The 15,895-nt window shown below is 43.2% G+C and overlaps 1 protein-coding gene across 1 annotated transcript; it reads left to right on the top strand.

Moving 5' to 3' along the window:
* The first annotated feature begins 8,579 nt into the window (after positions 1–8,579).
* On the top strand, positions 8,580–9,799 carry LOC136645393 (SPARC-like). The gene has a single exon (XM_066621621.1). It carries the CDS (start codon positions 8,640–8,642, stop codon positions 9,534–9,536), a length of 897 nt encoding a protein of 298 aa, XP_066477718.1. The 5' UTR covers positions 8,580–8,639; the 3' UTR covers positions 9,537–9,799.
* Positions 9,800–15,895: the final 6,096 nt, after the last annotated feature.

Below are 15,895 nucleotides of genomic sequence, written 5' to 3'. Positions count from 1 at the left end.
CCATAGATACCCCTTCGTATGAAACTCAGAAGCTGTTGGAAAGGCACACTTTTCCTGTGTCATCACTTCTTTGGAATACCCCCAGATGGGCCTGGCAGACAGGTTTCCAGTGGATCTTCTTACAAGGGAGTTTCAAAGGCCACCATATGGTCTGAAAAATAACTGGTTTTAGGCTGTCAAAACTTCCACCTTCATTATTATCTCAACCTGTAATACCACAGGTTATTTGACTCATGGAGACCTTTTTTTGAAGGGGGTGTTTACGAGAACCTAAAAGGGGCCTGTTACAGGTAGATGTCACAGCTTTATGTGGCATTAGACCACTGATCTATCTGGCTTAATATTAATATTAAGGGACTGACTGACCAGGGACTGAATCAGGGACCTTCTGCTTGCAAAGCATGTGCTCTACCATTGAGCTGTAGTCCCTCTCCCAATAAGAAAGAGAGCATTCCACATCATGCATTTAAATGCATGGGATTTGCATGAGAGGGAGATGATATCATCCACTTGCTAGCCTCTCACCATAGCGTTGCAACCGGTTGGCAGTGGACCACTAGTGCTAAGAGGTGAATGACAGGGATGGTGTTTGCCATAATGATGGGAGACACAACATATCCTCAGAATCTGCACTCGTAGATAAATCCACTGGCACCGAACCCAACTCAAAACAATGGTTCTGTGTGTACAACATAGCTACACAGACCCCCAAAAACCACAGATGTGGGGGCAATACTTTCTAAGGTGACTTCTGACTATTTTTCCAGCTCTGTGGCTGATTTCATTTGCAAGCCCTTGAAGCACAAGCTCCCTGTACTTAGCACTTTGGCGCTGAAACAACAGAAGGCGAGCCATATCATACTGTGGGGGGACTGCCTCTTCCTACCAGGGAACGGTTTGTAGCAAACAGTCTGTGATATGAAAATGTATTTAATGCAATTAATAATTTAAGAAGTGAGAGCATGTGCTCTTGGAGAGTTAAATGCTTGTCAGAGTGATAGATGCACGCTTCACCACCAATACATTTCGTATGAAGAGCAGAGGGATTTTGCAAACTTGTGTTGACCTTGGGTTGCGGTATATAGGAGGCAGATTGCAAAGGCAGGCCTGCTTATGGTAGGAGAGTGCCTCGGCTCTCAATTTACAGCTCTTTCCCCAATTAAAGGACTGTAAAAACATTAAAATTAATGCAGTCTTAACTCCAGAGCAGGCTCTACTTTCTTAATTAGTGCATAATTATTCAGTTTTTGATATCCTGGAAAATTATCACATGGAAATTATTTTAGGCACTGTAACAATAGCAAAAATCTCGCCCACCTCCCCTCCCCCAACTCTATTAACATGTGGAAGTAATTAACACTTTATTACAGTGAAAATACTATTACTGCTAATGTTTAATGACTTTTGCCATTGCATCATAAGCAGGAAATTTAGAACACTGTAGAGCAATCATCTGCTATAAATATATTACAAAGATTATGAACCAGTGTTCAGTGATTCATGGTAACAGCTTTTAGGATGAGGACCCTCCATACAATCAGTTTTCAAAAATGCCTGTGTGCAGGAAATATAATTTTGGGATCGGATTCGTCCCTTGCAGAAAAGAGAGCATCTTCGGCTATAATGTTCGTTGAGCCAGACCAGAAGCAGAGGTATGGATGGAGCTTATAACAGCCTATTAGGCTCCAACACAAAGGTCCGTGGTTTGTTTTCTCATGACCGTTTTTCATAAGAATTACCATCAAACTGAAAGCCCTGGAAAAAAAAAAGTGTTGTTAAAAATGTAACTATGTCTAAAATGAAGAAGCGGTAAATTTTATGGGATTTATAGATTTCTGTATTTTTGTTACTCAGAGCAAATGTCTAGAGTAGATTTCCTATAAATGTCTGGAAAAATTATGCACCAGCTTTAGATGATTCACACCAACAGCAATTAAGATGCTGAGTCTACATAAGTGTCGAAAAGGTCAGTGCTCAGGAAATAGCATTTCATGTAAACTGGTGTGACAGAGCCAAATGTGCCAAAGACAAAAGGGAGGGGAAGGGAGGAAAGAGGCAGCCTCCTTCCTCAAGTAGAAGTCCTGTGCTTGACTGTGATGAAGGAGCAATAGTTAAGCAGAATAGCAATGTTTACAAAAATGTTCAACTATCAAAATGTAAATAGAAAAAAAAGTATAGTTAATACAGAGCTATTTTCTCTGAAAACGTCTTTATGGAAATGTTCGCGCTAACGGCACAAAGGAATGAACTACAAAGCTCCTCACAAAATAAATCTAGAAAGAAATAGAAAACAGGAATGACCCAACACAACCTCCATATATATCTGCATCAAGTTCCATTTTGCCTGTGCACTGATCATGATATTGTCAAGCTAAGTTGCACTGATGATAAGTATTAATTGTGACGGAGTCTGCAAAACTCTTTTACATTTTAATGTTATAGTTGGGTTGTATGGAAGGGGTTTTGTGGGGGGAGTCCACCCACTTCTCTTGTTTCTCATTATTCTTTTTCAAGTGCATTTGTTCACATAACATATTGAGTCACTCCCAGTATCTTCATTTACATATCCACATGAAAGAACTTTTTTTCAAGGAAAATTGAAGCATAAATCGCACTAATCTTTAACACCTTCTTTGATGTGCTGCTCTGTTGCAATTGGAGAAAAACCCTGGATGGCATGCGTGAGGTCTCATGTTCAAGTCTCCAGGGCCTCCATGTTTCTGGAGGAGAGCACAAGGCTGTACCATTAGAGTAGAAGCTGTAGCTCAGTGACAGAACATTTGCTATGCATGGAAAAGGTCCCAGGTTCAATCCCTAACATCTCCAGGTTGAGCTGACATAAACGTGAGTCTAAAACCCTGGAGGAACATTTGGTGACAATCAGAGCAGCAGCCATGTACTACTGGTCTAAATGGTGTGAACTTCTGAATGCATTTCTTGATATAGAGCAAACTCTCTCATTATAGATGTTTGAACTGGCCATTATACTTTTAAGATCTCTTTTGGATAATTTTCTGCCACAGAGATCCACTTGAAGGAAAATGGTCCCTCAGAACCATAGATCTCTTACCATACCTCTCAGCTTGCTTTTTGTAAAATAAAATAAAATAAATGATAAATCTTCAAAGTCAAAAGTCACAGTAAATGAAACATCTTGTACACTTTCAGCATAATCCTAACTTGCGCTGGAACACGCAGGCCAGCAGTCTTAGGCAAGAGGAATTGCTTCCCCTTACCCCGTGTCGTGCTACAGTGGCCCCAATGGGTCTACTAGAATCTGCACCACCTCAGGAGGTGGCCCAGATCCAAGCAGAATGGAGCAGCCAGAGGCTGCTCCACGCCGCCCAGGAATGGGGGTCAGGATCTGGCATAAATGCCTCCCATTCTCCACTCACCCACCCCCAGGAAGTCTGCTGTCCACCATCCTCCCACCCCACAACTCCCTTCCACCTCCTCCCCACCCTCTCCATGCCCCTCCCAGTCCCCTGTATTGGCTGAACTGTATTGAATGCAACCTTACTTCTCATTGCCACCACGGAAGCCAAATCTGGCTTTTGTGGGCCAGTGCACCTCCATGCGCTGGTGCAGCTTACACATGAGGAGATGCAAATGTGCTTTACGGCATGTTTGCAACCTTCCCAGGCTAGCGCAGTTTGGATTACGCCCATAGATATACAACAGAGTCTGAAAATATCTGTTTTGCTGGTCTATAAACATTACTTATCTCATGTTCTTACCATGTATCTTTTACCAATTTGTTAAAGATTTAAATAATTCCAGCTACTTCACTTCATACTTTTGTTGAATGCAAAATGTATTCTGCAAGTTGACTCAAAAATAAATCATGCTTATTCAATGGGGCTTACTCACAGATAAATGTGTATAGTGTGGTTGCATTAGAAAAGTGCCAGGTTACTAGGATCCTTGGGAGAAAGTCCTGAACTGGGGTCCCCCATGGTGCCCCCTGTTGAATATCTGATAGTACAGTGGGTCAGTGGTGGTTCTGGCCACTGTGCTGCTCCAGGGTGAGTCTGGAACTGTCAACCCCCCAACAGTCACATGACCTCAAGAGGTCTTCTTAGGGTCTGAAAGGCTATACATGTCCTCCCTGGATCTCAGAAGGCCTTAAAACATCACTTCCATTTTCCTGTAAACTGGAAGTGACGTTTTAAGGCCTTCAGAAAGTCTTAAAAGTAGGGGCAATCTAAAATGGTAAAAATGAAATAAGACCACTACAATGCAAAATTGGGTTTATAAAATGTGGTATCCTGCTTAAAGAAATAACACTGACATATATGTATTAAAGTGGCTGCAGAGTATCCGTGGATAGTCCTGAGTGCTTCTGACTGTGTTTCTGAACCTCTAACCCCACACAGAGCCTCTGTTGCTTTAACTGGCTGTAGAGTCTTCTGAACATACCGCTGCCCAAATGGCCCCTCCTGACCAAGGAATTATGTCAGATAGAGGTTAAAAGAGAAGATGTTACAGACCTAATTGATAAATTAGATCAATAAGTCACCGGGCCCTGATGGCATCCACCCAAGAGTTATTAAAGAATTGAAGAATGAAGTTGCTGATCTCTTGACTAAAATATGCAACTTGTCCCTCAAAACGGCCATGGTGACAGAGGATTGGAGGATAGCAAATGTCACACCAAATTTTAAAAAGGGAAGGAGGGGGGACCCAGGAAACTATAGGCCAATCAGCCTAACATCTATACCAGGTAAGATGGTAGAATGCGTCATCAAAGATAGAATCTCAAAACACATAGACAAACAAGCCTTGCTGAGGGAGAATCAGCATGGCTTCTGTAAGGGTAAGTCTTGCCTCACGAACCTTTTAGAATTCTTTGAAAAGGTCAACAGGCATGTGGATGAGGGAGAACCCATGGACATTATATATCTGGACTTTCAGAAGGCATTCGACACAGTCCCTGAAAAAACTCCACAGTACTGTGCACTGAAAAAACTCCACAATCAGGGAATTAGAAAAAACTCCACAACACAGAGTACTGAAAAAAACTCCACAGTCAGAGAATTAGAGGATAGGTCCTCTCTTGGACTGAGACCTGGTTGAAGACCAGGAAACAGAGTGGGTGTCAATGGGCAATTTTCACAATGGAGAGAGGTGAAAAGCGGTGTGCCCCAAGGATTTGTCCTGGGACCGGTGCTTTTCAACCTGTTCATTAATGACCTGGAGACAGGGTTGAGCAGTGAGGTGGCTAAGTTTGCAGACTACACCAAAATTTTCCAAGTGGTGAAGACCAGAAGTGATTGTGAGGAGCTCCAGAAGGAACTCTTCAAACTGGCAGGATGGGAAGCAAAATAGGAGTGCATCACACATTAAACAATACTGCAGTCCAATTGTGTGCATGTTTACTCAGAAGTAAGCTCCATTAAGTTCAATGTGGCTTACTCTGAAGTAAGTGTGGATAAGATTACAGCCCTAGTAAGGGACAAGATGGGATGCTTCTATGCCTGATGATGCTGGGTTAAAGTTCATAGTTCAATCCTGTGCACCACTCAGTGCCACAAGAAAAGGCTACATTGGAATGAGCATCTTTCATTTCTATCACTCACTGGATGTGATTTCTAGGTTGTTAGGTTGCAAGCACCCATGAATCTAAGGATGGCAACAAAAGGAAAGATGAGGGTGATGGAAGAGAGCCCTGCTGTATCAAACCTAGTATCCTGTTTCCAATCATGGGCAGCAAGATATTTCCAGAAAGCTTATATGCAGAGTATTAATGTAATAGTTCTCTCTCAGTATTGCTCCCCAGCAGCTAGTATTTGTGGGTATCTAGACAGGGGTGTCAAGCTTGTTTCATACAGTGGACAATTATATTCATGATACCTGTTGAGGGCCAGAAGTTATGTAATTATGCAGGAAGTGATGTCATTAAGCAGGTCATGATCAAGAATAGGCCCCTTTTTCTCACTTAGGAACTTCCGGAAGCACAGTTTATAGTGTCAGGGAACCTTAGAGAAGTTTCCCCAACGTGGTCCCGGGTCACGTGAGGCTCCGTAAACCTCAGGTGAGTAGGAGGGGTGGATTTTTGTGCAAGGGCAGCAGCAATAGCCCGTGGGGGGGTGCCATCCCAGACCATTGCCCTGGGCACGGGGCTGGGGAGATCTGCTTCTGGTGCTGAGACCAAGGGCCAGATGTTTGACACCCCTGAACTAGACTATGAACATGGAGGTAGCATACAGCCATCATGACTAGTAACCATTCACAGACATCCTCCATAGTTTTTCTAATCCCCGTTTAAAGCCTTCCAAGGGGGTGGTCCCCCTTCATGGATCACGGAATGGGCTTGGACACAACAACTGAACACAAGGTGGTGGTTCTCACCATTTCTTGTGCGGAGTCATTCCATAAATTATTTTGGGCTCATTCCAATAGTTCATTGGAATGATGGCCCATACCTTTTTTTCTAAACTAAAGAACCCCAAACATAAGACCATAAGAACATAAGAACAGCCCCACTGGATCAGGCCATAGGCCCATCTAGTCCAACTTCCTGTATCTCACAGTGGCCCACCAAATGCCCCATGGAGCACACCAGATAACAAGAGACCTCATCCTGGTGCCCTCCCTTGCATCTGGCATTCTGACATAGCCCATTTCAAAAATCAGGAGGTTGCGCATGCACATCATGGCTTGTAACCCATAATGGATTTTTCCTCCAGAAACTTGTCCAATCCCCTTTTAAAGGCGTCCAGGCTAGACACCATCACCACATCCTGTGGCAAGGAGTTCCACAGACTAACCACACGCTGAGTAAAGAAATATTTTCTTTTGTCTGTTCTAACTCTCCTAACACTCAATTTTAGTGGATATCCCCTGGTTCTGGTGTCATTCATTTCATGTTCTGGTGTTAAACATTTCATCATTTACAATGTTACATCTGCCCTCACCCTAAGAATATTCACTTGGTGGTTCATATTACTTTCCCATGAAAGAGGTTATTACAAAGGTGGTGGTTGTTTTTGTTGTTAATAACAGTATTTATATACAGCTTCACAAAGCGGTTTACAGAGAAAATCAAACTAATGGCTCCCTGTTTTTATCACCTTGGAAATCTGAAGTTGGTTGAATTATTCAAGACTGGCTAACAATTGCCAGCTCAAGACAAACTCTAAAAATGAAAAAAATAAAAAAAATAAAAAAAATACAGAGCTAAGGGGCTTTTATACAGCAGCCAATTGTTATGATTCCTTTTAATTAAACACAAATGAATTAATTGATATAAAGTACTCCTAGGCAATTATTTTGCTGACATTTGGTCTCTTTTGAGACATACTTGTTTACAGCATCTATCAGCTCTAAGAGTCTACCACCCATTCCCATGTTAGCTATTTTAACCATATATTTAAGGAGTTAAAGCCAAGTTTGTTCTATCAGAAAGTTTTATATTAATTTAATATTTGTGTTAATGGTACGCATATTAGACCCCATAGTATTTACATTTTTTATTCCATCTCCCGTCCCTAGGCCATCATTGTACATGAGATATTGCATCTTAATGAATTTTTCTGGTTAAAGATATTTAAATAAATGAATAACTAAATAAGTAATGAAATGCTGATTTTCATCTCACTGTACACAAGTTTACTGGTTGAATTTTGCATTCTGATTTTCCAGTGAGTTATTTTTGTCTATTTTCAAGAATAAGCAAGGAATTGCAAAATTAAAGTTGGTCTACGAATGAGCTTTCTGAAGCAGTAAAATAGATCCTTAAAGCTGTAAATACAAAATGGAAGGCCTGACCAGGAAACAAGATGGCTTCTCCATCACCAGCTTTACAAAGCACAGTTTTGCCTTTAAGTACAAATAAATACCTGAGCTTTCAGGCTAAATCTCCTGGACAGCGCAGGCTAATAGGGCACAATGGTTTTCTAAAAATAAAAAAAAGCCCTTGGAATGTTATAGTGTACATAGCACAGATATATCTACAAAACTATTTACAGGGCATCCCACGTTATCAAGTGGGGATTCTGTTCCAGGACCCCTCACAGATAAGGAAACCTGAGGACGATCACATTCGCTGGTTTCGGGAGTCCTGTAATCCTCCAGAGGCAACCAGAGCTGCACTCAGAATGCAGCCCTGGCCCTTTTAACACCTTAAAATGCCACTTCTGGTTTTTCAAAAAAACTGGAAGTGACCTTCTCAGGCAGCTTTTTTCAACCAGTGTGCTGTAGCATATTGGTGTGCCACAAATGGTCCGCAGATGTGCCATGGGAATTTGGGGGGTGATCATTTATTAGTATGGCCAGTGGAGGGTGTGAGCCCACCAGCAACAGCATGGTGTACCCTGCACATGCTGGATCTCAGAAGCTAAGCAGGGTCAGGCCTGGTTAGTACTTGGATGGGAGACCGCATGGGAATACTGGGTGCTGTAGGCTTATACCATAGTCTTTTGAGACTGAAGTTTGCCAACCAACCTTGTCAATTATATTTAAAAAAAAAATCTAATGGTGTGCCTTGATAATTTTAGTGTGCCATCAGATGAAAAAGGTTTCAAATAGCTATTCTAAGGCCGCTGATGGGCTTATTAAAAGCATTCTGAGGGCAGACCCTTGAGAGAGGCTGCAGTTTTCTCAGCTCCGCTGCCCTGTCCCTGAGGCTTTGTAGAAAGATGCGGGCTTGGATTTTCTTCCTCCTCTGTCTGGTAGGCAAGACCCTTGCAGCACCGCAAGATGCACTTCCAGATGAGATGGAAGTCATAGAGGATCCTGCACCAGAGCAGCCCGTGGGAGTCAACCCAGTTCAGGTGGAGATTGGAGAGTTTGAAGAGCCTGCCGCAGATGTGGAGGAGGTTGTCGCTGAAAACCCCTGCCAGAACCATCACTGCAAGCATGGCAAAGTGTGCGAAGTGAACGACAACAACACCCCTATGTGCGTGTGCCAGGATCCCTCCAGCTGCCCTGCCAGCACCACAGTGTTTGAGAAGGTATGTGGTACTGACAACAAGACCTATGATACCTCCTGCCACTTCTTTGCCACCAAATGCACTTTGGAGGGAACCAAGAAGGGACACACACTCCACCTGGACTACATTGGACCTTGCAAATTCATTCCTGCTTGCCTTGATGCTGAGCTGGGTGAATTCCCTCTGCGCATGCGTGACTGGCTGAAGAATGTGCTGGTCATTCTGTATGAGCGTGATGAAGACAACAACCTGCTGACCGAGAAACAGAAACGCAGGGTCAAGAAAATCCATGAGAACGAAAAGCGCTTGGAAGCTGATGACCACACCGTGGAGCTGCTGGCCCGTGACTTTGAAAAGAACTACAACATGTACATCTTCCCCGTGCATTGGCAATTTGGCCAACTGGATCAGCATCCCGTTGATGGGTACCTGTCCCATACTGAGTTGGCCCCACTGAGAGCTCCTCTCATCCCCATGGAGCAGTGCACCACTCACTTCTTTGAGACATGTGATCTAGACAACGACAAGTACATTGCCCTGGAGGAATGGGCCAGCTGCTTTGGCATCAAGGAGAAGGATATTGACAAGGATCTTGGGATTTAAATTCATCAGCCTCCTCATCTGTCACCAACAACTCCATGTTTTCTTTCATTTTTTTAAACAGTTTGGATTTTTTGTTTGCTTTATCGGGGACAAGGTGCTAATATAGAACTAAACTTATATATTAACCGTGCTAAAACAAAAAGAGACAGAAAGTTGTTGTTAGTAGCCTAATCCATACCACTAGATTACCCTGCTCACTCACTCTTCTCTGTGTTTCTGTTGGCCTTTTGATTTGAAAATGTCCAGACAGTGACAATTATGCTTCTTTTCTAAGTATTTACCCCTTCTTCTGGTCCACTTTTTTTCTATTTTTGAAAAACAAAATCCTTAATATTTTTAGCTATTTAACTCTCAGGCTAAAATACTCCACATTATTAATGCCATAATTTCTAGAAGGCAAGTGAAGGAAGGTGTACCAAAAAAGGATGTTGGGGGGCTGGGCTTTCCAAAGTCAAGTAATGCAATTGCTTGTGAACGTTTAGGTAACCTAGGATTTATCCATTAGGAGGAATGAAAGAGAGGATAGTGGGAGAGGCCTGCAAAATCCAGCAAGGCAACTTCGCAAATTCCACAGTTTTGAATGTAACAATAATTATTGGGCCTACATTCGGACAACAGGATTGGTTAAAGTGGAGGGTAATGCGGATGTAGGAAAAAGAATCAATCTCTCTTGTAAACTCCCCCTTCAGAAAATAAAAAGTTAAAAATGCAAAAAAAAAAAAAAAAAAAACACCACACAACACAACAAAAAGCATTCTGAGGGCCAGGGAGGCAACGCTCTGCCTCCCTGGCCCTCAGAACATCCTCTGGAGATGACCGGAGCACAGTTCTGGTTGCATCTGGAGGGTATATGTGGGTTCAACTCCCACATATACCCTAGATTCGGGGACTCAAAGATAATTAAATCCACAGGTCCCAAATCCACAGATGAAGCGGGCCCACTGTATAGGTCTTCACTTGTATGTTGAACTCAACCCTTCAACTACATAAACTGGAGCTGGCTTACAGTACAATGAAGCTGGCTTGCAATACAATCCTATGCATGTTTACTCAGAAGTAAGTCAACTGTATTCACTGAGATCTACTCCCAGGAAAATATGTCTAAGATTGCAGCCTTGGTTTAGTCTGCTTGTATAATCTTGAAGGACTGGCCCGGGGCCTCTTGAGGCAGCATACCAAAGACCGCCTCACCTTGCAATTACCTAGTGATGTGTCAGCCTCTATTCCTTCTGCTACCTACATTGGAAACGAAAGAGGCAGGTAGAGCAAAAGAGAAGATGCAAACAAGAAGAGAGCAGCACAATATAGCATTAAAGATGCTCTAGACCACCACTCTCTTCTCCTCCACACTTTCTCTTCTACTTTGTATCTATACAAATAGATCTATACAAATTTCTATACAGGATTTTCACCAGTATTTCTATACAGGAAGCAGGAAGGGGAAGAGCAGTGGAGGTGAATGAGTGGACACCCTGCCAATCTGCTCACTGAAACAACTGTCTTAGTCAGCCTCACAGCTGGCCAGTTCAACAGCCCCACAATCATGACCTTCATAATCAGCATGTTCACAGAAAACAGTAGCCTGGGATGCAAATTCACAGCACTAGTTTGGCTTGCACTAGTGTCAGTTAGAACAGTGAGCCAGGAGGAAAACACCAGCACCTCACTAGATGTTGCTATCCATTGGTCCTTACATCTGTCCATGATCAAGAGGAGGAACCTGGAGGTTAAGTTTCCTGCTGTTGGAGTAGCCAATGGAAAAGATAGAATTTTGATCCCCCTGAATTTAAAGTACCTTAAAGAACCCTAAATAATCTGATCCTAAATTATCTCAAGCTTTAAAAGTTAAAACTAACCTCTTGAATTAAGTCTGGGAGTGTATTGGTAACCAACACAGCACCAAATCCTATCCAACTTTCCAGTCCTGGTGTGGTCATGCCAGTGGGGGGTGCGCTGCATCTTGTGGTGGGAGGGTAGTTATGGCGGCCTCCACAAGGTAAAGGAACATTTGTTCTCTTGCCTTGGGGCTGCACTGCGGCTGCACCAGCACTAGAAAGGTGGATAGGATTGGGCCCACAGCTGGGCCAGAAGAGGTGTCACCTGATGCTCCAGCCACATTATGCTCCAACCACCCTATACCCACCAGAATTCTGATGGCAACATTTTGCACCAATTTAAACCTCAGAAATGTCTTCATGAGTAGACAACACTGCATTAATCCAGGCTGAATGTAACCAGGGTGTGGATAACGCAGGCCAAGTTAATCCTCTCCCAACATCATTGCAGTTGGCAAACCAGCCAAAGCTGGTAAAATGTGCTCCTGGCCTCCTTGAACCCACTGAGAGTAGAACAGTTCCCAGCCATATAAAACATCTTCATATTTTCAGAAGTGCTAAGAGCAGCCAGCACATTTAACAGCAAACCCATAGCGCTCAAGATGACAAATTGAAGAAGGGAGTTGTGTGTTGGGAGGAAAGAATGCATGCAAATATGAGTTCATTCTCTCACAACTAGAATACTCAGAAGAGAAAAACGATGGTTTTTTCACACAATACAATTGATGTACTGTTTGGGCCAAGCCTGGAATAAGAGTCTTCTAACCCAGGCTCCCTATAGTCAGTGCCTGTGCACAGGCCTGGGATTCCAGAGACAAGAAGGTACTACTCTGTTGGTCAGGCATGGACAGAAGGCCAGGCAGTGGTGTCACTAGAATATGCATCACCTGGTGTGGGAGGCCAGGGCATCACCGCCATGATGAACCTCCATCTATGCAGTGGGCGGGACAACAACCCAGGTGGTGGCTGTGGTGATGTATCATCGCTCTGCCCTGCTGGGTTTTTGGCCATACCTTTTGATAGGGTAGAGATATTTCAAAGTGGTTTGTTTCATTGCATTCTGCTGTAAATTACACATCAAATGATATATAACATGATGGTATTATTCCTACAAACCATGATTTTAGTAATTTTGGTCACTAGTCGTATCAACTTCCCCCAGTACGCGTCACTCCCCCCCCCCCAGTGCACGTTACCTGGTGTGGGCTGCACCCCCCTAACATTGCCACTGAGGCCAGGCTCATCCTATACTTCCAGAAAGTCACGGAGGTTGAAGTAGTGCGTCTTTTTTTCCCCTGTCTATAAGGACATAGACCACAGAGTCATGGATAGTGTTGCCAACCCAACATCAGCATCTGTAGGAATCCGCATCAAACTCCCTATAACTACTGGAAGTAATATTTTTAACCTCCAGGTATTTCCAACATTACATCATGTCAGAAACAAAAATCCATAAGAATAGTTTCCGTCACCAAGAATAGTTTCCATCTCTAAAAATAGTTTCCATCACCCTACCTAGCTAGTACAGGCCCAGGTCCCAAACCATGAGATTTCTGGCTCAAATCCTAGATTCCATTAAAAAAAATTCTCATTGGTAGCATATAATAGTTATAATTGCCATCTCCTGGACTGCAAGGAGATCAAATCAGTCAATTCTACAGGAAATCAACCCTGCCTGTTCACTGGAAAGACAGATGCTGAAGCTGAAGCTTAAATACTTTGGTCATCACATGAGAAGGGAGGACTCTAATGCTCTAAGACCCTAATGCTGGGAAAAATTGAAGGCAAAAGGCAAAGGGGATGGCAGAGGATGAGATGGTTAGGTAGTGTCATGGAGGCAATGAACATGAATTTGGATAAACTCCGGAAGTTAGTGGTAGACAGGGGGGCCTGGCATGCTGTGGTCCAAGGGGTCACGAAGAGTTGGACATGACTTAACAACTGAACAACAACAGTAGTTACTTGACAAGGAAACCATCTCAAGTCACAACAGTTAGAGGCCTTGGGGGTTTCTTGCCTTCCCCTTAGAGTAAAGCTTGGCTTCCTAAAGACAGATGGAATGATTTGCTCAGGGGTGTACTTGTGCTTCATTTCTGGCATTCTGTGGCTTTGCAGAATTGTAACAAACCAAGTAGGGCCCATTTCACACAAGTTGCGCAGTGCCCGTGTGATTCAGCTTCCTGGAACACTGTTGCTGAAATAATGCCTGATGCAGCCTATGTCTTACTGATGATTCTGAGAGCGATGTATTTGTATGCTCTTAATTGCACAAAATGATTTGGACCTCTTCCTGCAATTCTAGACCATTTCTAGGGACTGAGTGAGGAAAGAACACCCTGCTCTTCTTTGTTAATGCCCTAAATTGCTTAGGTTCAAGATACCTCAGAGGCTGCTTGCTCTTGTGTGTCCCATTACAGTCTCTGATGTTGAGGGAAGGATGCCAGCTTAATGACACCATCTGGGTGCCAGGTTCAGACTGCAAGGATGCTCCGAGAAACATTCTTGGCAGCCGTCCCCTAGTTTTAGAATTCCCTCCCCCTCTAGACTTGCCAGATTCCAAATATCATCATCTTTTGGAATCATAGCGAGATCTATCTGCTGGGACTGGCGTTTGACTAGCAAGTTCATAAGTGGTGCCAGAGGGGGCGGGAAGCATGCCCCGACAGTTGCCATGTTACCCAGATTGGCAGACTTGTCATGGATTTTAGGCTTCCACACCCAACCACATTTTCATGCCATCCTTTCTCTAAGGAGCACATTATTAATGTTAACTGCCTTGAGGCCATTTTATGGCAAAGGTGAGGCCTAGTAAATAAGCTTACGATAAATAAATTTATACATGCGTTGTGAATGAAAGTTACGCAGAATCGAAATCCTGCATAACTGATTGGCCCAGACTTATTGCTGGCCAATCGGGTGATGGATCGAAATCCTACCATCCGATTGGCCTTCTAGTTAATGTTTCAACTGCACCAATCATGGGGAGGCTGGGCGGAGCTAAAGGGTATAAAAGCCAGGGGTGTTTGCCTTGTGTCAGATTCATTCAGATTCATTGCCAGGTCCTGTTCTGAAGATGGAATAAACGCACTGAGCTGTTATCTCTATGCCTTCCTTTATTCCCATGGACCCACTATATCACAACATGTTACAGGCAAACAGTGTGCCAGAGGAACTGACTGGGCCATTGTCTTGCTGCAAAGCAGCATTTGTTGCAGGCAACGTGGAATGTAGATAGACTAGGCTTAAACCTCCTCACCTGTCACTCAGTTTGTAAAATTAGCTGCTGATTTTTCTTAATGTACAGATTATACTGCCTGAATATGGCAAACCTACGTGCAACCCCCTGATAAGTTCCTTGCTCCTATGCTGTCCCCTATCATCATCATCAACAACAACAACAGGATTTATAGACTGCTTTTCAACAATATAAGAGTTCACAAAATGGTTACACTGGAGCCTGTAGTTTCTTGAAGGAAAGGCATTTGCCACATATACAGAGTGATTCTCTCTCTCTCTCTCTCAATCAGAGGGGTGCCCAGAGAGGAGGCGGCAAGGTAAGTGCAGCAGGCCTCGCAACACACAAGTACAAGCAGTCCCTTCCATTACCACCAGAGCCATTTGGAGCCATGACAACAACGCGCAGGCACTTGCCAAACCGATCAGCACCGATCTTTTCTGGTGTCACAGCAGTACAAACTTAAGAGTCTTTTATGAAATATTATTCTGTGTAATTAAACTTTAGCGCCTTTTATTTGTTACACAGTATGTCCTCTGAGCCTGCAGAATGGAGTGGACTATAAAGCAGCACTAGAATAACAGAATGTGGTGGCTGTGCTATGCTCTTTCTCTGTCTCAACTTATTTCGGAAACAGCAGAAAGTTAATTCTACTTTTTCAACGGCCTCTAGGAAATGCATTCATTACTAGTTAGATATTCAAATCAAAACTATAACACAAGTTCAGTAGTATAGTATCAAGGTTGTGGGCTTCTGGGAAGCATTAGATGGGCCATTGTTGAACATTGGATGCTGGGTTAAGTGACATTGTCAAATTTATTGGGGTATCCTTATGTTCATGGTGTACAGATGAAAACAGTCTAATAATACATCTGTTTAGCCTTGGAAGCATCTCAACTTAAACAAAAGATATGAAAAATCTGAATTATGGTCCCCAGACTTGTTCTTTGGCAAGTGCTTCTCTGTTAGGCAAATCACAACAGGATCTATTCCATAATGGACTGTCATACCAGCCAAAGGACATAGGCTCTGTCACACCTGCATATCCGCCCAGTGTTGACTTCAGCTCAAGTGGTTCTTTGCATGTGTAAAAGCACCATCACAAGTCAGATACCACAGATAACAGTTTTACATTGCTTCAGGATTAGGCATTTTTCAATGGAGAATTCACGCATTGAACTGCACGCACTGAACTGCAAGTCATCAAGCACTGGATAATCAGACGATGCAGGATCACACCCTGATTCGCACATGCATATTCATCCCTTGCATGCAGTATGCGTAACTGG

This window comes from Tiliqua scincoides, chromosome 3 (genome assembly GCF_035046505.1).
Source record: "Tiliqua scincoides isolate rTilSci1 chromosome 3, rTilSci1.hap2, whole genome shotgun sequence".
In the NCBI taxonomy this organism is placed as follows: Eukaryota; Metazoa; Chordata; class Lepidosauria; order Squamata; family Scincidae; genus Tiliqua; species Tiliqua scincoides.
The sequence above is the reverse complement of the archived record's forward strand: the minus strand, read 5'-3'. Positions and strand labels throughout refer to the sequence as shown.